Source organism: Euleptes europaea, chromosome 11 (assembly GCF_029931775.1).
Source record: "Euleptes europaea isolate rEulEur1 chromosome 11, rEulEur1.hap1, whole genome shotgun sequence".
In the NCBI taxonomy this organism is placed as follows: domain Eukaryota; kingdom Metazoa; phylum Chordata; class Lepidosauria; order Squamata; family Sphaerodactylidae; genus Euleptes; species Euleptes europaea.
The window spans coordinates 50,991,243-51,013,043 of NC_079322.1; the positions used below are offsets into that span (position 1 = coordinate 50,991,243).

The 21,801-nt window shown below is 43.2% G+C and overlaps 1 protein-coding gene across 1 annotated transcript; it reads left to right on the forward strand.

The window, feature by feature from the left end:
• The first annotated feature begins 1,921 nt into the window (after window positions 1-1,921).
• LOC130484497 (serum paraoxonase/arylesterase 2-like) lies at window positions 1,922-15,487 on the forward strand. Its single transcript, XM_056857512.1, has 8 exons — window positions 1,922-1,987; window positions 4,248-4,303; window positions 5,332-5,497; window positions 7,627-7,753; window positions 8,043-8,243; window positions 10,734-10,815; window positions 14,315-14,443; window positions 15,264-15,487. Exons 1-8 carry the CDS (start codon window positions 1,924-1,926, stop codon window positions 15,420-15,422), a joined length of 984 nt encoding a protein of 327 aa, XP_056713490.1. The 5' UTR covers window positions 1,922-1,923; the 3' UTR covers window positions 15,423-15,487.
• The last annotated feature ends 6,314 nt before the right edge of the window (window positions 15,488-21,801 follow it).

A 21,801-nucleotide genomic window follows, 5' to 3' on the forward strand; every position in this document is an offset into this window, starting at 1 on the left:
GGCAATCTTTTTGCACAGGAACTGGTATTTTCCTCAAACTAGCTTCTCCCTCTGTCGTACACTCACAACAACCGTGAGGGGACCCTTGATTTAAGTAGTGACGCATCTGAGATGGGGCCCTGTTATTTTGCTGCAGGACTCCAGGGGCTGGCTTACAGTGTGAAAAAAAAACTAAGCCAAGTTGCAGCATTCTTTGCATTCCTGTTTCTTTTGCAAAAATATTTCTGCAAAAATTGACTCCCTTAGGGTGCTCACAGGAAACAAAAACAAGCCATGGCAAATACAAATGGACAACGAGCAGTATCAAAAGCAGTGCAGTCTCTAGGTGGAGTTGAGAAGTCTTGCAGATCGACACAAAGGATCGGTTCAAACTTTTAAAACTGAAGCTCTTCCCTGGGTTTCAGACATAGCAATTAAAGATCAATGGGGCTCCTTCCAGTTAATCCTGAAGATGTACTGCAAAGGGCTGTGCGGTCCCTTGTTCTGACTGTTACGTGTACCTTGCGTTATAAGCCACCCATGTCACAACCTTTCTCACATGGCAGAAAAGCCAATCGTCTATATTTAAAAACAACAACAGCCGGCTGCACAGGAATGTAGCAGCTAACAGTCACCTCATTCCTACCATGCAGCGGAGGAAGGATAAGAAGGGGAAGGGGAGAATGTTGTAAGCCGCATCGGGCCCCAATATGGGGAGAAAACTAGGGTCCTAACGAAGCAAACAAAGACGGTTTGGTTTACCCGTGTGTTCCATGCGCACACCCTTGAGTGTCTGTGTTGGGGCACTTGGTAGCTGTGTTGGGGCACTTGGTACCAAGGAGAGCCAACGTGGTGTAGTGGTTAAGAGCGGTGGTTTGGAGTGGTGGACTCTGGAGAACCGGGTTTGATTCCCCACTCCTCCACATGAGTGGTGGAGGCTAATCTGGTGAACTGGATTTGTTTCCCCACTCCTACGCACAAAGCCAGCTGGGTGACCTTGGGCCAGCTACAGCTCTCAGAACTCTCTCAGCCCCACCTACCTCACAGGGTGTCTGTTGTGGGGAGGGGCAGGGAAGGTGGTTGTAAGCCGGTTTGATTCTTCCTTAAGTAGTAGAGAAAGCCAGCATATAAAAACCAACTCTTCTTCCTCTTCTTCTCAGCATGAGACAAGCAATATGAGAATCTGAGCTCAGTCTGGGGTGGGCTGGATACCACTTTGTATTTGCACCATCCTAGGCAGCTGCTGAGAATGTTGAAGCCTGCCCAGCTTGCTAGATGAGCAAGGTAGGAATGAAAGGAAGAGGTCACCTGTTGACGAACGGGGAAGGGGTGGTGGTGGGGCCTGTATTAAGGTGGACCTGCAGGCAAGGTGAGGCTTGAGAGGACTGTGCTTAAGGAGTGGCTATAGAGACTTTGAGGAAAGTCTCACTGATGATAGCAGGAGATTGAGACCTTAAGAAGGGTGTTTTGCTGGTGGTAGGCAGGGAAGAGGCACAGGAGGTGGGGTGCAGTGAGGAGGAGCCAAGGCAACCAGGAAGAGAGTTGATGATGCAAGCATTACAAGCTGCTTGCAAAAGAAGGTTACATACGTGAACTGACGGTCCCAGAGACCTGCCCGGAGGATCTATGCTTCCAAAATAGTTTCCATATTACCATTCTACTTCCTAATGGTTTATTTGGAGTGTTGATAAAGCAATACTTCCATGAGTTCACTGAAAGTGTCAGGGCAAGATATTTGCTTCATTTATAGCCCATCTTTCTCCCCCTGGAGACCCAAAGCAGCTTACATCATTCTCCTCTCCTCCGTTTCTGGATTAAAATTTCCCAAGTACATTATCTATTTTCCTATTTTGTTGTTAAGTAGAGAATCATCCTAGGCAATAATGAACGCTGCGAAGCTTTGACGGAATGCTCAATACTGCCCTTTTCCCTTGCAGGAACCGAATGAATGCCTCACGCGAACTGAAACCAAAGCGGCTGGCGAAATGCCACCTTATTAAAGGAATTGGTAGGTATATTGCAAGCTTTGGCTGGAATGGGGTCCCAGGGAATTTCCATTTCTGGATCTGTTGTTTCAGAAAAACTTGTTTATCCATAACCATATTGAGAGCCAGAGTGGTGTAGTGGTTAAGAGCAGTGGTTTGGAGAGGTTGACTCAGATCTGGAGAAACGGGTTTGGTTCCCCACTCATCCACATGAGCGGTGGAAGCTAATCTGGTGAACTGGATTTGTTTCCCCACCCCTCCACACGGAGCCAGCTGGGTGGCCTTGAGCTAGTCACAGTTCTTTTAAGAGCTCTCTCAGCCTCACCTACCTCACAGGGTGTCCGTTGTGGGGAGAGGAAGGGAAGGTGACTGTAAGCCGGTTTGATTCTCCCTTAAGTGGTAGAGAAAGTTGGCATATAAAAACCAACTCTTCTTCTATTTGTGCTGTGACTTATTTTTGAAAGGCCTTTAATAAATGTGTGTGTGTGTGTCCCATCACATCATGTCTGACTTATGGCGACCCCATAGGGTTTTCAAGGCAGGAGATGTCCAACGTGTTTTGCCATTGCCTTCTTCTGTGTGGGCTGAGAGAGTTCTGAGAGAACTGGCCCAAGGTCACCCAGCAGGCTTCATGTGGAGGAGTGGGGAATCGAACCTGGTTCTCCAGATTAGAGTCCACTGCTCTTAACCACTATACCACATTGGCTCCTTCAGTAAGTACAGTTGCTTTAAACAACAGTTTTGGAGACTATACAGAAAAGAGCAGGCATTTAGTTTGTAGACTGACTACGTATGATGAACGAGGCCTTATTTCTTTTTGGTAGCTTGCAATCCAAGGAAATAAGAAAGCTGTAGACATCTGTCCTTTTTATTCGGTTGAAATACCAGTGTAACGCTCATGTTGTTGAACTGTCACTATGACTGGGCCTTTGCGTGGGGCACACCCTCAGCTGCATATCTCCTGGTGACATATTTCATTCAAGGGGAGATTATGCTGGGGTGGAGGCTATCAGCAGGCAGAGTTCACTAGAGAAATGAGATGTATCTAGAGGGTAAAATGCCAGCTGGGTTTGTTCCTGTATTTCATTCTGATAAAAGTGGGAGAAGGAGAGGGTGTTGACGCTGAGAAGGGTTTTTCTATGTCTGGATCAGGCAGAAGAAGAAGAGTTGGTTTTTATATGCCAACTTTCTCTACCACTTAATGGAGAATCAAACCGGCTTACAATCACCTTCCCCTCCCCACAACAGACATCCTGTGAAGTAGGTGAGGCTGAGAGAGTTCAGAGAACTGTGACTAGCCCAAGGTCACCTAGCTGGCCAAAAGGGGTGGGGAAACCAACCTGCTTCACCAGATTAGCGTCCGCCACTCATGTGGGGGAGCGGGGAAATCAAACCCAGTTCTCCAGATTAGAGTCCACCGCTCCAAACCACCGCTCTTAACCACTATACCACGCAGCCAGTAGTTCTCTCTAAGCTGTTGATGTGATATAGTGCTGTCCTCAATTTGGTTCAGTTGCTTGGAGAAAAACCCTTTTGTACCAGGTTTGACCTAACAGTCGTGCCAAAAGTTCCTCTGTTGCAAATTGGTTATATCGAGAATCATCCTTGCCAATAAGAAACACTGGGGTAATTTTTAAATGCTTTAACATCAGACTTATTTACATGCCCTCTTTTTCAGCAAAAACTAAAGCATTGATTCCTTTCCTGTAAAAGAGTGACAGCTCATGCTGGTTGTTTCCAAAAGCTTTTCAAAGGCTGGAGTCATGGCACACCAACTTGTTTTCTTCCTTAGGCATGAAAGAGAGGGGGCAAGAATGGAATGGAGTTGGTGTTCCCTAGATACCAATAGAAAATGAGCATCTCAACGGCCTGTGTTTCAGGAGAACCTTGTGTATTTCCCATTTTCTAGCCAAAGCTTTCTTCCCTTCACTGTGTTTTCTTTAGGTGGAAGGGTGAAAAAGAAGGTGTGGGGGAAAAAAAAAAGAAAAATAGCAAAAGGGGAATGAAATGAAAGAGGAGACAATCAGGGGAGAGAGAAAGAGGGGTAGATGCTGTTAACAAAAACTAAGCATGCCAAGTGCTTTAAGCTGGGATGGACCACACCTGAAAGAACCTAAGCATTGCAGATCGTTTTTGTTTACCAGAAAGGGTTTTGGAGTTAATAAATATGCTTTCCGCCACTGATTTCTTTTAGAGAACTACATTTAAAAACATGATCTTTAATTCCACTGTATTGACGCCTCCCACCTTTGTCTCTGATTAAGATTTTTCTTTTCTTTGCAGAGACTGGCTCGGAAGATATTGACATCCTGCCTAACGGCCTGGCTTTCATTAGCTCTGTGAGTTCTGCTGCGCTCGAGCCTCCTTGCCCTCACCCCGGCCCCGCAGAAGGATTTGTTCTATGTTCAGGGAGGGAAAGGCTGCCAATCGCAGGCCATATCTGTCTCTAGTTTGTAATTTGATGGAGCCCGCTGCAGTCCAGTTGCGGACTGGGGGCTAAAAGCTGCAAGAATTGCCTCTGTGGGTCAGTCTAGTTGTTAAATTTGGTCATGTTGGGAGTCAGTGCAGGGGTTGTCTTAGCCAGTGGGCCACAGGGACAGCTGCCCTGGGTCCTGTACTGGGGGGTGGCCTACCACCCACAGCCCTGCCCCCCTGAAGAGGGCAAAAAGAGGAGCCAGCTCTTGTTGCTGCTTGGGCCCACCCCATCTGGGGCTTGGGCATCTGGCTTCTGGTGGCAGTGGTGGTTTCTGCCCACCTCACATAAGGGGAGGTCCAAACTTTGCTTGGCTCAGCGGTGAGATGGTGGCAGTGATTCTGGGGCCCCATGCAGAACTTTTACCTAGGGGCCCAGAATTATTAAGACAGCCCCTGAGTCAGTGCTACATATGGTGATGTGGTTAATAGTGCGATCCTAATGTCATGAGAATGGACAGATGTTCATCAAAGATCCCACGAAGGCTCATGCCTGTACTTTTCTATGGACTGTGGAATTCTCCACTCGGTCGTTTGTCCTCAGTGACAAAGTAGTTCTGTTGTGAAGGCAAAATATTTGTTGTGAATATCAAGGCAAAACGTTTGTTGTGAATATCGAGCAATAGAAGAGGCAAAGACCAACAGAACTGCTAGTCTTGGGCTACCTCAACTGACTGATATTAGAAGGCTGTGAAGTACTATGGGAAGGGATTTTCACGTCCCTGGAGACTTTTCCTCATTCCTTCCTTGAACATTGATGGCCTTATTAATGTGCTTAAGATAAAGTCGTCGAGCATGTGTGCATCATCCAGTAGTAAACTGTTGATCTCCTCGCTCGTGGTGGAATATTTATAACTGCAATGTGACAAGAGTCCTTCTTTCTTTGGTTTTGAAGGGTTTGAAATACCCTGGGATACACAGCTTTGCACCGGATAAAAGAGGAGAAATACTGCTGATAGATTTAAATGAACAGAATCCTCGACCAGTGGAGGTCAGAATCAGCCGTGGGTTCGATCTGGCATCTCTCAACCCTCATGGAATCAGCACCTATATTGGGGATGGTAAGTCGAATGTCCATGGGGTGGGGGGGAAGACTACAAAAATTGAAACATGTCATTCAATGTTCCCAGTCCTCCTGTGCTAAACTCTCCTAATGGAATCGATGGGGCATCAGAATTGCTTAATTTGGGCTCACATGGTTGCCAACTGCTTGGAGGAAAAAAATGACCTGTCCCTTTAATATGGACTTAGGTAAGGTAAAGGTCCCCTGTGCAAGCACCGGGTCATTCCTGACCCATGGGGTGACGTCACATCCTGACGTTTACTAGGCAGACTTTGTTTATGGGGTGGTTTGCCAGTGCCTTCCCCAGTCATCTTCTCTTTACCCCCAGCAAGCTGGGTACTCATTTTACCAACCTCGGAAGGATGGAAGGCTGAGTCAACCTTGGGCCGGCTACCTGAAACCAACTTCTGTCAGGATCGAACTCAGGTTGTGAGCAGAGCTTTTGACTGCAGTACTGCAGCTTACCACTCTGCACCACGGGGCTCCTTAATATGGGCTTAATGGGATGTTATTTACCTCAATGCCATGAAAAGGCATCAGCTGCCCATGTCTATACATTAAGCCTCTATTAAAGCCTCTATTTTTTCCCAGGCCTGTTGGCAACACCGTTGGCTGGGGACCATGGTTTTAACATGCGCACACTGAGTGGTTGCCTCTATGGAGGGCTGGCTGTCAGGTCAGCACTCTTGAGATTTCTCTGCCCGTTTAAAATGACTGAAGACCCAGGGCACAACAGATGTGTCATTTCTAGGGTTGCCAGGTCCCTCTTCGCCACCGGTGGGAGATTTTTGGGGAGGAGCCTAAGGAGGGCATGGTTTGGGAAGGGGACTTCAATGCCATAGAGTCTAGTTGCCAAAGTGGCCGTTTTCTCCAGGTGAACTGAACTCTATCGGCTGGAGATCAGTTGTAATAGCAGGAGATCTCCAGTTAGTACCTGGAGGTTGGCAACCCTAGTCATTTCCCTTCCTGTGCTGTGCAGGTTCTGGAGTCCTCATTACTGTAGATGGAGAGGGCAGGAACCAGTGAGAGGAATGGGCAGGAAAAGGGGTGGCTGTTTGCATCTCCCACTTGTTCATTAGACTTTAAGGGGTATGGCAGATCTCCAAGTTGTGGTCTGGAAACCTCATCTGTACAGGAGTTTTTCATGGCTTGTGATTTAACATCAAAACGGAAGCATAGCTTGAATCTTTCTGCTTCCTGGTGTAGTGGTTAAGATCAGTGGTTTGGAGCGTTGGACTCTGATCTGGAGAACCAGGTTTGATTCCCCACTCCTCCACATGAAGCCAGCTTGGTGACCTTGGGCAAGTTACAGCTCTGTTAGAGCACTCTCATCCCCACCTACCTCACAGGGTGTCCGTTGTGGGGAGAGGAAGGGAAGGTGATTGTAAGCCGGTTTGAGTCTCCCTTAAGTGGTAGTGAAAGGTGGCATATAAAAACCAACTCTTCTTCTTCAGCCTGAAGGACTGGTCCTGGCTTTTCTCCCTCTCAGTTTGCATAGTGCTTCCCTAAAATATTGCTACCTCAAGCAATGGCTTCTACATATTTTGGCATGTGCGAGGACTCTGTGCATTCAGAGGCAAAGCAAGAACTCCTCTCTCAAAATCTTCACAGGGTATTTGGGATTTTCTATAATAAACACAGGGGTTTGTTAAGATAGATGCACGGAAGACAGATCTGTAGATTTACCTTCTTTTATTTAGGGTATTTGTACAGTACTTTTCTCCCCAGTAGGACCCAGAGTAACTTACAGAAAAATACCAAAATATAATTCAACATCTAATTTAAAAAAAACATATTGGGTTAGTCCAATCCACTGAGCTGCCTAGCACGGCCAAGGGCCAGTTGCCGTTTGGCTCTTTCCCTGTGGTTTGTACCACTGACCCTGCCCCAGGCTAAGTACTTGCAAGCAGAGGAGAAACAAACTCAGTCCAAATCTTCACTGCTGCTGGAGTTCCCTTATGGGGTTGTGAAGAGAGGGGGGTTGCTGGTTTGCACTTCTCAGATACAGTAAGAGGTTAAAGGGACAACTGTGAGAATTGCTTTACTTTTTTCCCAAGCAGAGGTCACTCAGACTTTCTTGTGGGCTTTGTAAGACTCACTTGATTTTTTTCTCCCTGCTGTCCCTAGATGATTCCGTGTACCTCTTTGTTGTAAACCATCCACAGTACCAGTCAACAGTGGAACTGTTTAAATATATGGAGGATGATAACTCTCTTGTGCATCTTAAAACTGTCAAGCATGAACTTCTGCAAAGGTATACAATAGATCTCTTCTCTTTCATTGGGGAATGCAGAGTAATTGAGAACACATTTTTGTAAAATGCACTGAGCATTTACATAACCTCTCCATACATCATTTCAAGTAATGAAGCTAGGAAGGACCAAGAATGGAGCAGTTCCAGACAGCCAGACTGTATCCAGTTTTCTGTCCGTATTATTTATAGAACAGTTTGTGAACAAGTGTTAGTCAAGCTGGATCGATGCAGTGTACCCTATGCAACCACTGATGCACATCTTTGGATTTCTTCTACCTCTTCCTTGCAGCGTGAATGATATTGTGGCTCTGAGTCCGGACAGTTTCTATGCCACCAATGATCATTATTTCCCAGGGCTGCCCCAGATGCTGTTGGAGATGTTTCTGGGTTTGACTTGGACAAATGTTATTTACTACAGCCCAAAAGAAGTAAAGGAGGTAGCGTCAGGATTTTACTCTGCCAATGGAATTAACATTTCACCGGATGGACAGTAAGTTTGCAACAAGCTGGTTGGTTTATGCTCTGCAAAGGCACGAATGGGCAAACTGTGTGGTTAACAGCACAATCCTAAACAGAATTGCAACCTTCTGAGTCCATGGAAGTCAATGGGCTTAGAAGGACGTAACTCTGCTTAAGATGGCACTGTAGAAGTCTTCATGGACATGTTTTGGTGCCAGGACTAGGCTCTTTGTTGGTGGATGGTGATTCATCTTCACTCCCAAGAGTTTGAACATTTTCCCCTTCCATCATACCCTACCAACTGAGATAAGAAGTACAAGAAGGCAGAATATTCTTCGATGTTCATTCGGATGTGTTATGATGTCATGAAAAAGGTCAGATGCATTCAGTTTGCTTATTTCCTTACCTCCCTGAAGTCCTTCTCCAACTCTCCAACTTTACATCAGCATCTCTCGGGTAACCTGGCAAACCAAATTGGATGGGTGATTATTTTTCCAGATTCACACTAAAATACCTCTAAAGAAGCTGCCACCACATACTGGTTTAACGAGCAGTGAGCCTTTTCAGTACTGTGGGAGAGATCAAAATGAGGTACCAAGTTACAACTTTGTCTGCATCCCCACTCTAACCTCCCCACCACACCCCTAAAAGGTAAGCTTATGTTTCCTTGGTAACTTGGATGATAAAGACTTTAGGCATAAAAGTAGAATGAGATAAGATTAGGTAGATCCCCCACCGATCTGAACATAATTTTGCTTTAACAACCCATTAACAGGATTAATAAAGCACCAAGAACGGAACGGAGGTTGGTTGGAAGATGGAAGTTGGTTGGAGGAGGACACCTCTGGCTGGCTGGCCTTTCACTCACTCACTCACTCACTCACTCTCATCTTACATTCAGGGTCATCTTCCTTTCAAGTAAATATGGTTTTAGGTTTTTTATGTTATGTGTGTGTATACACACACACTCGCATATATACAGAGAGAGAGAGTTTTGTTGATTCACTTGGAAGCAGTGTTACTTTCTGTTTTCAAACAGACACATCTGAATAAGATTAGTTTATAACCATTGCTAACACTGCTTGCCAAGAGAACTGTTTTTCTGAAATGTAATTACTCCACATGAAACCTGCTGGGTGACCTTGGGCCAGTCTCAGTTCTCTCAGAACTCTCTCAGCCCAGGTGGAGGCAGGAAACAGTAAACCACCTCTTTTGCCTTGAAAACCCTACGGGATCGCCATAAGTCAGCTGTGACTTGATGGCAAAATCACACAACCAATTACTAAGGTGCGAATATCATGGTGGACCTCAGCGTTAGCATGGAAATGAAAGGATGGTTGACTTAATCTTGCAAAATCATTCCTCTTCTTGAATTGAGAAAATGAAAATATTTCAGAGTTAATTGATTGTGTAGTATGGAGGCCACATACAAGAAGAACTGGAAAGGTGGCAATTAAGGAAAGACATGCAGAGAACTGATGACTTCCTCTGGATCATTGGCTAGTGTTTGCTTCCTTCCTGTTTGGAGGAATTGAATACTAACATTCTAGGGATAAATCTATAGGATCAGCTTTCATAGGTATGTCAACTCGTCTCCCAACATTCTTCTGGAGTTTTCACATTTGAATTTTAGGAGATGTACAAAAGCCTGTATGTATTTAACGTGCTGGTAAAAACAAGGAATCACAGTGTACAAAACAATTACAGAAAGATAATACACTATGAAAAATTCACAATTTGTGGCCAGTTAGTATGCATAAAACAATGTTTTTAATATACATAAATTGTTTATAGTAACAGTGACATAATATATATAATAATTAGGACAGGAATCTGGATATTTTCCAGTTTGGACAACCTTATGCAGCTTGAGCCAATTAACAATACATTGTATGAGACTGTGATCAATTACATAAACCCAATGAATTACAACACCCTGATCTGGATGACCCAGGATAACCCAATCTCATCAGATCTTGGAAACTAAGCAGGGTCAGCCCAGGTTAGTATTTCGATGGGAGACCACCAAGGAATATCAGGGTCTCTATGCAGAGGCAGGCAATGGCAAACCACCTCTGTAAATCTCTTGCCTTGAAAACCCTATGGGGTCACCATAAGACAGCTGTGACTTGACAGCACTTTACACACACTGAATTGCAACACAGCTGGATGGAATGAAAGCTTATCTCCCCAAACCAACACTAACAGAAAGTGTATCTCAAACTTGAATATCCTAATTGTGAAACTGGAGCTCCTCCAGTCTTCAGTTTCTAGAATTTTAAACACAGGCAGGAGCACCTAGAAAATGTAGATAATAAATAGCAAAACTGCTGAAAACATTATTACAATTAAGCTAGAAAGAAGGTACTCACAAATTTAACCAACAGACTCACAGATTTAACCAATTTGCTGGTGGCATTAATCTTACAGATGTAGAGGGGTTTAAATAAACTTGCATAGGCTTTTAAGCTTCACCCTAAATTACCACAAGCTTTTCAGACTCTTTTTCTTTCCTTTCAAGGTATGTTTATGTTGTTGATTTACTGGATCACAACATTCATGTTATGGAAAAGCATGCCAATTTCAGTTTAACTCCTTTAAAGGTAAGCTTTGGCCAATGCGGAACAAAGTCTAATCCAGGTATTCGGTGTATCGGTTGGATCCAGTCAACTTTTTTAACTCAATCTCACCCAATTCCCCTCTCCCTGCATCCCTCATGGCATCATCTCATGATGCTCAGCATGGTCTTCTTGGTAGGCAAAAGGGACCCCCCCCCCAATATATTTTTTAACCAGCAGAATAACTGGTTGGATCCAACCCAATGTCTGAAACAAAAATGTGGGTTTGGTATTTTTCAAATTGGTTCACAAGGTTATTGGTATCAGAATATGTATACCTGCTAAATCATAGTATGTGTGTTTGTGTGCCTATTAATCCATTCACAGTTAATTTTGTTGGAAGATAAGAGACTTTTATTATGTGTTGAGGGCAGATTGAGGTCAGCAGCATTCTCTTATTAAGCCACATTTGCTGTCGCTAGGACGGGGGCCCATGTGTCACAGAGGGACAAAGAAGATGCACACATCCACTGTGAACTTGTGGGGCCACTGTACTGAGGGTGGAGGCAAGCACAGAGGAAAGGTGGACAATACTTGCAAGGATCCAGAGGAATGAGAATCAAGGGGATTGAGGACTTTCTGCAAAGCATCGTTTTTGGACCGCGTCTGAGTACTGTTCCCTGCAATATTTCAAGTCTGGTGCTACCCAGAAGTGACATGTGCAGTTGCCCCTGGGTTGCTCCTTTTAAGGAATGTGGCCAACAAGAAGGGGCTCCATTCTGAATACTGAGCCAGTGCAGAGTTACCCAAAAGAAAAGAGGCAGCTGCCTTTCTTGCTGAGACTTAAAGCGGATTAAAAAGGTAAAGGTAGTCCCCTGTGCAAGCACCGTGTCAATACTGACCCCATGGGGTGACGTCACATCACCACATTTACTAGGCAGACTTTGTTTATGGGTGGTTTGCCATTGCCTTCCCCAGTCATCTTCCCTTTACCCCCAGCAAGCTGGGTACTCGTTTTACCGACCTCGGAAGGATGGAAGGCTGAGTCAACTTTGGGCCGGCTACCTGAAACCAACTTCTGTCAGGATCAAACTCAGGTCGTGAGCAGAGCTTTTGACTGCAGTACTGCAGCTTACCACTCTGCACCATGGGGCTCGTAAAGCGGATTACAAAATATAAAAAACAGTTCAAAAAGGACATCATAGAAAGAAGAAGAGTTGGTTTTTATATGCCAAGTTTTTCTTGAAGCGGGTCGTGCTGTTCAGATGACAGGCTCTTAGAATGTATCACTTACTGAGAAGTGAAGTTATCTTATTCAGCCAGTCATCGAGTAAGCAGGACTCAACAACTTTACCTACTTTTAAAAAGCAAGTCTTTTTATTGATATACTTCTAGTAAAATATGTATAAATGCAGATTATCAAGCCTTTAACACTTCTATAAAAACTCTTGTCAAAGTACAATGTATGTATTTACAATGTATGGAGTAAAAGCAAGCAAGTCTTACATACTATTCAGTTTCAAAATCCAACTTCTAAAATATAACAGTCAAATTATTCTGATTCAGTTCAAAGTATCTAATTCATAAAGTCTAGAGTAATGTATTTAAGCCATACATACCAGTCAGCCTTTTCTTGAGAGCCTTTGGAAGGTTCTGATTCTCTGGGCTTACTGTGGCTGTAATTATACTGTTTCAGGCTCATTAAGAGTGTTAATATTACCTTCAGGAGGGATATCTTTATTCCCACTTTCAGATAACATGAGCAGTGCAATAATGTCTTAGTTGCAGCTGTTCAGGTTATTAGATTCTCCCCACGACCAAATATGGGCTTCCTTTCCTTTCAGTCTATTTTGCTTAAAGTATAAACAATCATTTCTGAGCTCCATGATTACGCCATATACTCAGTTTTCATATCATTCTCATTGTCTGTACAATATGCATTAAATGATACTATTTAGAAATCTATAATACAATATATAACTATATAAATCATAAAACACAATTATTGCTTACATTGTAACATGTAATCATCTGGTCAGTAGGAAACATAGCTTTCAGCAAGATTATACAATATAGCCCTCAGAAAGTTTATACAAAGCAAGAAGCTTACTGCACTTATAGCTTTATATAGAATAGCAGGACTTTTCTGCTCTTGAGATATGAGCAACTGACTCAGAAAGGTTAATTTCAGATACACCTTTCTTGGCAGACAGTGAAGGGTGACTCTGTTCTTCTCCCTTCAAGGACAAGACCAGGGTAAGATAGTTAGCTCTTTAAAGAATTCAGACCTTGAAAGAATCCAGTCAGCCTGTTCTAGGGACATTTGCATTTTGCAAGCTGTTGCCAGGCTTTTCATTACACAAACCTCTACAGTTTGTGGTTCAGTTTTATATGTTGTGTTCAAGCTCTACATGGAATTAATTCTGCACATGTACACAAATTACCATAATTATGTCGGAGACCGTGACACTCTACCTTTTAAGGAGAATCAAACCGGTTTACAATCTTTTCCCCTTCCTCTCCCCAAAACAGACACCTTGTGAGGTAGGTGGGTCTGAGAGAGTTGAGAGAACTATGATTAGGCTTCATGTATAGGAGTGGGGAAACCAACCCAGTTCACCAGATTAGAGTCTGCCACTCATGTGGAGGAGTGGGGAATCAAACTTAGCTCTCCATATTAGAGTCCACCGCTCCTAATCACTATACCACGCTGACATTAAGTAAACAATACAATAGAACTAGGATTACAGAATAAGAAAACAGTGCAAACAGAAAACTGGCTCACCATAATGCAGAAAGTAGATTACAAAAGTAGAAGACTGCAGTAAAAGCAAGAAGATACATACAATCAATGGTGCAATAGATTACAATCCTATTTCTTTTTAAAAAAGCATCTTTCAGGACTGTTCTAATGTATTGCAATTCTAATCCCTTTATTAAAAAGCCCTCCTGAGCCTTTCTATTTTGCACATTCTCTGAAATGGTAGTGTTGGGAGCATTACTGGCCACCTCATGTTGGCCATGCCACAAGGTGGGAGTCACCACCGAGAAGGCATGTATAAGGCATGCCAACCTTGCCCATCTGCAGGATGTTACTTTTGCTAGGCCCACTCTGAAAGGGAAGCTAAGCCAAGGTTAGGGCAATATCAGTGTTTTCTGTAGATCTCAGTAACAATGAACACATGAAGCTGCCTTATCAGACCATTTGTCCATCAGGGTCAGTATCGTCTGCTGAGACTGGCAGTAGCTCTCTAGGGTCTCAGGTTGAGATCTTTCATGTCACCTACAACCTGGTCCTTTCAACCGGAGATGCAGGGGGTTCAACCTGGGACCTTCCACGTTCCAAGCAGGTGCTCTTACTACTGAGCAACGCACACACACACCCAATATTTGTCTAGCAAATGTCTTCCTTCCAGCATAGGGGAGAAATAAATTTATATCATCGATGTTTATTATGTGCTCACTATGGAAAAAAGCAGTTATGTTCAACGTTGTGTGTTACAATTAGCTTCTTTCCTCCATGTTGCTTGGTTCTTCTGATTAGGTGCTGCAGACGGAAACTCTGATTGATAACCTATCAGTTGATCCTTACACTGGAGATATTTGGGCTGGATGTCATATCAATGGCTTCAAGCTGTTCTTTTATGATCCAGAAAACCTTCCTGGTTCCGAGGTTAGTAGGAATTTGCTTTTTTGTGGTGGAGGAAAAATAAAACCTGGTAGCTTTTCTGATGAGAGGTAGGGAGAGAACAGCAAAATTTCTTTATTTAACGAAGCATAAGCGTTTAAACGCGACACATTCAACAGTGCAGAAATTACAATGTAAGAGCTTATGTACAGCAACAGACAGTACACAGTAGTAGGTTCTTCAGTCCATATCCCTTTACCAAAGCATGTTTCTGAACCCTTTCCTTACAGTACAGCCCTGTCCTTGTCTTCCTTCCCTCTAAAGAAATAACTACTTATAAGGGTTTTTAAAAAGAGATTCAAAACTGATAAAAAGAAGTATTTCTTCACATAACACATAGTTAAATTGTGGAACTCCCTGCCCCAGGATGTGGTGATGGCTGCTAACTTGGAAGGCTTTAAGAGGGGAGTGGACATGTTCGTGGAGGAAAGGGGTATTCATGGCTACTAGTTAAAGTGGATACTAGTCATGATGCATACCTATTCTCTCCATGATCAGAGGAACATGCCGAATATATTAGGTGCCGTGGGTCACAGGCAGGATGGTGCTGCTACAGTTGTCTTGTTTGTGGGCTTCCTAGAGGCACCTGGTTGGCCATGTGTGAACAGACTGCTGGACTTGATGGGCCTTGGTCTGATCCAGCATGGCTTTTCTTATGTTCTTATGGAAAAAAAAATTTACTTCCTGAAGAGATCTGTGAGGACTTTGACTTCCGAGTCCAGAGGGTCTTCATGGTTATGAAGCAGTAGCACAGATTCTATAGAAAAGGGGATGTGAGCTAACGCTAATTCTTGCTTCCTTTAAGGTCCTTCGCATTCAGGACATCCTTTCCGAGAAGCCTACAGTCAGCCAAGTGTATGTTGATGATGGGTCAGTAATTCAGGGAAGCTCAGTTGCCACAGTGTATGGCAAGAAGCTCCTTATTGGCACTGTATTTCACAGAGCTCTGTCCTGTGAGCTGTGAGTTGCCCATCCTGGACTTAGCTGCAGGGAAGAGGATCAGCGTCATCGGCCACCTTTAGTTCTGAAATGGCTAAATCCAACCTGCGCTGCAATCAAGGTGAAACGGGTTGTTCCTGGCTTTCTCTCTCCAAAAGCGAGCGATGGAAGAACTACTATGGCTTTAAGGAGGAAGCAGCAGTGCTTAGAAGAAATGTTGGAGCTTTGCAGTACAATTGGATTAAGAGACTCAACTTATATGTCCCTATTTGTCTAGAAAGGACACAGTATCTTAACTGGAAGGCCGCTTATGACTTGCTGCCTTCAGGTCCATGGAGGAAAATAAAGACCACCCATAACAACTCATTGATGCCAGAAGTAATCTACAAACACTGTTGTTTTGTTGGGGTACTTAAATAGTCAGTCAAACATTTGACACCTTTATAGTTCTTCCCCCCCCCCTCCAAATAGCTCTTTATGTTCTGTATGTTCATTAATACATATATGCCTTGCCCTTATATGGACCTTTGTAGCTGGAGTAGCTGTTTCAAATGAGGTCTTGATCCAGGCACATGTACATGTAGCAGGTGAGGGGTTGTGTGAATCGAGCTTTCTTAAAGGCGCTACTTGCGTTGCTCTGCTGTTCAGTGGGGTTGGGGAGAGCCAGCTCTAGATCCCATTCCTGTTCCTAAACAACTGAGAGACACAATTACTAGATAGCACCAACCTGAATACAACATTGTTTCAACTAATGGAAGTGGATTTCCACTTACAGAGGGCACCAACTGGATTGGGGTGGCTGCAATCAAGCCCCTCCCTCTTTTCTCCAAAGGGTTCAGCCCCTACAACTGGACAGGTGGGGAATGAGGGAGAGTTACTCCATCCCAAACAGTCCTTCTAGAGAGGTGGAGAGGAACAGGTAGAACAACACCATTACAACCCACAAGTAGAGCTTCCCTAACTCATCTTTCAGCATTGAGTGTGGAAATCGTTTGGCTGTGGTAGCAGATCGTTTTGATTTCAATCAGTGTCATTAAACTGTGGTAATAGCTGGATAAGCTGTTGGTTAAAGGTTCTTAAAAGCAGATTATCAACTTTCCTGTCTTTCTCTACTCTGCAAAAGATTTGCCGTTTCCCACCCCTCCTCTCTGCTACTGCCTTTTCACAGAAACGTTACCTGGCAAAGAGCCTAGAACAGGTTGTGCCTTCTTATGCAAGAAGAATAGAGTTCAGTGCAATTCGGCCTACTCTTATTTCAGTTAGTTCTATTACTAATAGTGCAGTCCTAAGCAGAGTTAAAACCTTTCTATGTCTGTCGAAGTCAGTGCACTTTGAATTTTGTAAATTCAGTTTAGGATCGCCCTGTAAAATTGAATAACAAAAATGACATCTTACGTTTAGTGGTGGCATTTCCTAAGAACCTGGTATAGATGAGGCACTGAAAAATTATTTTAAAAGCATTTCTTGTTAGTGATATTTGCTAAAGGCGTAATTTTAGCCATTTCTAAGATCAAACTTTCTTTGTTATCCAGTACTATGCCAATTTCCTAAGAGTACTTCTAGTGGTAATGGGAGGAAATCAGAGTCCTCATGCCATGAAAAACCGCTTTCTCCAGTTCTCCTGAAAGTGTCGCTAGCTTTTCACTTGAGCCGTTATTTCCTTTCTCGTGTAACTGTTAGTTTTTTTATTCATGCGTAAATTGCCCTTTTCCAATGTTCCTTGCATGATGCTAGGAAGATGATATATGGTATCATGGACAAAATCCACTCCAGCTAGCAAACTGTCTTCTACATATTTAAAATGTGCTGAGTGAGGTTAGCCAGAGAGGAGAAACAAGCCCTCTTTCACGGCTGTATTGATGCGGCAGCCTTCTGTAATTATAGAATCTTGCAAACTCCTGCTTGGGAGTGAAGGCTACCAAATTGTGAGTGGTGGCTGTGTGAGCAGAGTAAGGCTGTGCCAAAGTTTTGTAAGGTTTGTTTAAAATGTGAAAATCACTTTTTCAGTCAGGAGACAGGGTGCAATGTCTGGGGGCAGGGTGGATTTTGGTTTTTTGTTTTGGTTTTTTTTGCATTTTTAAACAATGTCCATAGGACTCTTTTAAAAAAAAAGTGAGATGGCTTTTTCATTGCATGATCCCAAACATTCAGACCCTATGGAGTTAATGCAGTACATTGCAGTGCCTCATAGCTAGTCAGATTTGGTTTTGTGATGTCAAGCAAAGTCTTCCCAATGCCTTTTATGTGAAGGGACAAGAAAGAGGGGACACTCATTCTTCCACATGCTGGGTGACCTTGGGCCAGCCACGGTTCTCTCAGAACTCTCTCAGCCCATGGGAGGCAGCCAATAGCAAAGCACCTCCAGACATCTTTTGCCTTGAAAACCCTATGGGGTCGCCCAAGTCAGCTGGGACTTGACAGCATACACATTTCCTACAATGGCATGTTAAGCCTATTTCTGTTTACCCACAGACACCAGATCTGTGGTCTCCTCGGGCAGTTCCAACAAGAACATGACAACTCGAACATTCAACTAAAACAGACTTCTTTTGTTCTCTCCATGAATAAGCGTCTATTGTTCTTACTACTCAAAAACACCCCAGTTGAATCAGCCAATTGTTCTTTATCATGTAAATAAAAAAGGCCCACATGTAACTGGATGTGACATTATTCTTCCCTCAGCCTGTTAGGGCAAGCAAGTTACTGTTAGTTTTTTCTGGTTTCCCAAGCGGAACCCTCTGCAGCTCTGAGGGGGTCCCACTGGTTGCGTCACCAACTCCACAAAACAAAAAACATGGGCTTTGTGGAACTGGGAGCTAAATGTTTTGCTGAAATAGTAATAAAAGTTGAGCTTTTGTAAAAAGCCTCCATCACTAAAATAATTCTACGAGACTGGTATTTTTTGTTGTTGTTTCTCAATTGATTTTATTTAGGGGTAGACAAATGTTCACTCATTCTTTTATGTGTGTGTGAATACACGTATACGCACACACACATACATATAGTCAACAGTTGCAGATCTCAGCTTTTCACCTCTGGTTTTATGGATTTATTTATATTGGCTTTGCATATTCTAAAATCCTCTGTGTCATTTACTGATGTACAAATGTCCCAAAAATGCATATAGTTTACAGGAAAATCTCAGAATGCGCAACCAGAAAATGATACAAAAATAAAGTCTCTCAAGATTAGATTGCAGAAGGGAGAAGCAAAATAGAAAGGGGGATTCCCCCCCCGCCAGGTCTAAACAGCAGGACTGAAAAATTCAAAACGATCCTTAATCTTATTGCATTGGGTTTGTTATAATTTTTGCAAATGACCAATTGAAATCTTAAATTCCCTTTGCTCTTCTTCACAAAGAATATATGGCAAAAGAGGTGTCAATGTGTGCATTGATCAAGAGATCACAGGGTGTACTCCTGTGACTGCAAAAATGTATTGCATGTTCGTGTGTGTGTGTGTGTGTGTGTGTGTGTGAAAGGACTTCAGTGCAGCAACACGGGACATTGCATTGTAGCGCTGCAGTCTGTACCCACGGCTGCCAACCAGATGGCCATTCTGGTCAGAAAGGATGCTGCCTTCAATTTTCTCTTGGGGAGACGGCCACTCAGTAAACATCATGGCTTAGTAGGGATGTGAATATGGACACCACCTCAGTCCTAGTCAGGCATCCCAACTGCTCCACCACTCTGTCCAACATATTTTGAAAACCACTCCATTCTTTCCCTGGATGCCACTGGACTGGAGCATGACTGCAGCCTTTATCTTCCCCATCATTGCCAAGAGAGGGTGAAACACCAAAAAAATGCCATTGCTGTGTTTCAGTATTTCTTTTTATTGCATTCGTTGTCTAACAACAACACTCATTGGCAAGAAGTTTATATACACTAACAAGTTAATCACAGGTGTGTTTTTTAATTTTAAAAAGGATTTGTAAGAATACAAAGGGCAACTGGCCTTTTTTGTTGTTTATTTTGAATGCCTCCGAATAACCAAATGTAAAGAGTTTTCCCCCTCTTATTTTTAATTAGCCACTTACAGAAGGACAAATTAAGAAAGCACAAGCATATAAACTCAGACAGGGCAATGGAGCATCTTCCATGCAGGCGCTATGACACCTAGATGTACAAACTTAAAAGATACCAGAACAACATGCAATTCATACATTAAAAATCCAAAACAACACAACTCCCCTACCCCCTCCCTTTTGACTAACAAGCCCATTTGTATATAGTTTCTAAGCAGCAGATCACAGTGCACTTCGAGGGTGGTGGTGGTGGAATTTGAACAGCATTTGCTTAGCAGTATGTCACAATGGGTTGCTATCAAACATTTGAATGGCAACAGGAGTGGGAAACGTCCATAGAAAAAGCAGGAGCTGAAGTGGTGAAACTGATGGGACCTATTTCTATGCAGGACCATTAAGGCTGTGCACTGGGTCACTGCCATTTGCAGAGATTTAATTTTTCCCCCATTTTAATTGTTTTTGCTGCAATTTAAATAGTTTTGCATTCCCCTTGGGTCTCTCTTCAATAATAATTTAATAATAATGAATGCAAAGGGTGTTATATTGGGCCTCGCATCTAGGGCTTGCCTGAAGCCCTGTGAGCAGCACTGTGCTGGCTGATGCCTTCTGAAATTAAAGATCTGCAAAGGAACACTCGCCAAGCACTGCTACGACACACCTAATATTTATTTCATTGAAGGTTGTGACAAGAGCCTCTTCCCCGAGCATTATATCACCTTTGTGGTATGGGGAGTCCTTACAGCATTGAATGGCTTTGTGAAGGCCTTGGACATCAGACGGCTAAGGGTATGGGAGGAAGCCAGGTTGTGGCTTCTCCCCATGACAGAGCTGCCCCAGCTTTGGGGATGGTTGATGCTGGTGCAAGGAGGAGCCGGGGACTCTGCTTCCCTTGTGGCACAGATCTTCTGACATTACCATCACAGCTATGTGAAGATAACATGGGAAGGTACATGGAAATATACAGCCGTGGTGCCACAACATTGCTTAATTGATTATTTCCCCAAACATCCAAATGAAAAGAGACGCCAACCATACACCCTGTAAATCAATAGCCCACAAAAGATCTCCTTTCCCAGGTAATGTGGTCTCACCTTGTGCCCAGGACATCCCTGGATGGCTCATTTGAATGGCTGTGGCATCACAGCACTTCAAACAGACACTTTCTCAAGTGTCAAAAAAAATGCAATAAACCAAGAAAAAGAACATTAACCCAAAGGACCGTGTAATATGCAAAAGGCCTACAATCGTGTCTGCTGACTGGCCAAAGTCATTTCGGAAGTCACAATCCAGTCCGGTAAAAACTTCTCAAAGCTTTCCCAACAGAATTCAAGTGTACAGTTTATGAAATATATCCCCAAAGTGGTTCTTTTCAATAGCAAATCTCTAGTAAGTCAATCCCGCAAAAAAAGACACCCCCCCAAAAAAAAAACTCCCCAACAACATGCAGAAAGACATCCAGAGAAAACACTGGGGAAATAGAAGTTTAAAGAAACAATTTCCTTTAAAATCTCACGGTCCCTTGTTTATATAAAAGGTAAAGCATAACCCATACCGCTCACTAAACTTGTGTGAGAGGTTATGCCCAGAATAAGTTGTTTCATTGCCTTGTGGCTAAGATCAAGTGTCATTTCTCTGAGATCTGAATAATATCCCCCTTGTGAGCTGACCAGATCTCTAGACTGTACATGAATTCTTACCTCTTTGGAACACAGGTATATTTGTGTGCAAATGAACATGAGCACACAGGAGTTAATATTTCAAGCAGCTCACTTTTGAAAATGTTCCCATTACTAGAATACAGTGTTCAGATTTAACCAAAATAATTAAGAGAGGCAACGTCACTTCTACACTTTCACCCCACTGTGTGATTAAGTAGGAGCTACATAAACGCAAACAGTCTTCATTTTTTTTGTTCTTTTTGTGGTATTCTGAACAAAGAAACAAACTGAGATGTTTAAAGAGATAGGAAAAAAGAGCTATAAACAGATCCGCATTTTCTCTTGCCGATTAAAAGCACAAGAGCTGTTTTTCCTACAAATGTGAAGTCATCAAGGACTTTGTTCCCGCATCAGAAAATGTCTTGTCTGAATGCCCAATGAATGGAATCAATTCTGAATTAGAAACATGTATGAAAACTCTGGGAATGGCTCTCAGTGTGTGTGACTGACCTGGGAGCCTTTACATGCTTTACACATTCTGGCAAATTGTCAAAGTGTTGAAACTGCAGCAGGAAAAGCAATTTTTAAGCATTCATTAAAAAGCAAGCAAGCCTGTTGTCACTCATTGTATAATGCAACCAATGAAAAGTTCAAGGAAAAGAAGAAAAACATTAGCTTCCTCTTAGACTCTAAGTGAACTGGGAATCCAACCATCAGAG

Bases quoted from the DNA above. Each gene is read 5' to 3' on its own strand.
- LOC130484497 (XM_056857512.1), top strand. From the start codon at position 1,924: ATGAATGCCTCACGCGAACTGAAACCAAAGCGGCTGGCGAAATGCCAC. The intron at 10,816-14,314 runs GTAAGCTTTGGC...TCTTCTGATTAG, and splicing joins TCAGTTTAACTCCTTTAAAG to GTGCTGCAGACGGAAACTCT. The intron at 14,444-15,263 runs GTTAGTAGGAAT...GCTTCCTTTAAG, and splicing joins AAAACCTTCCTGGTTCCGAG to GTCCTTCGCATTCAGGACAT.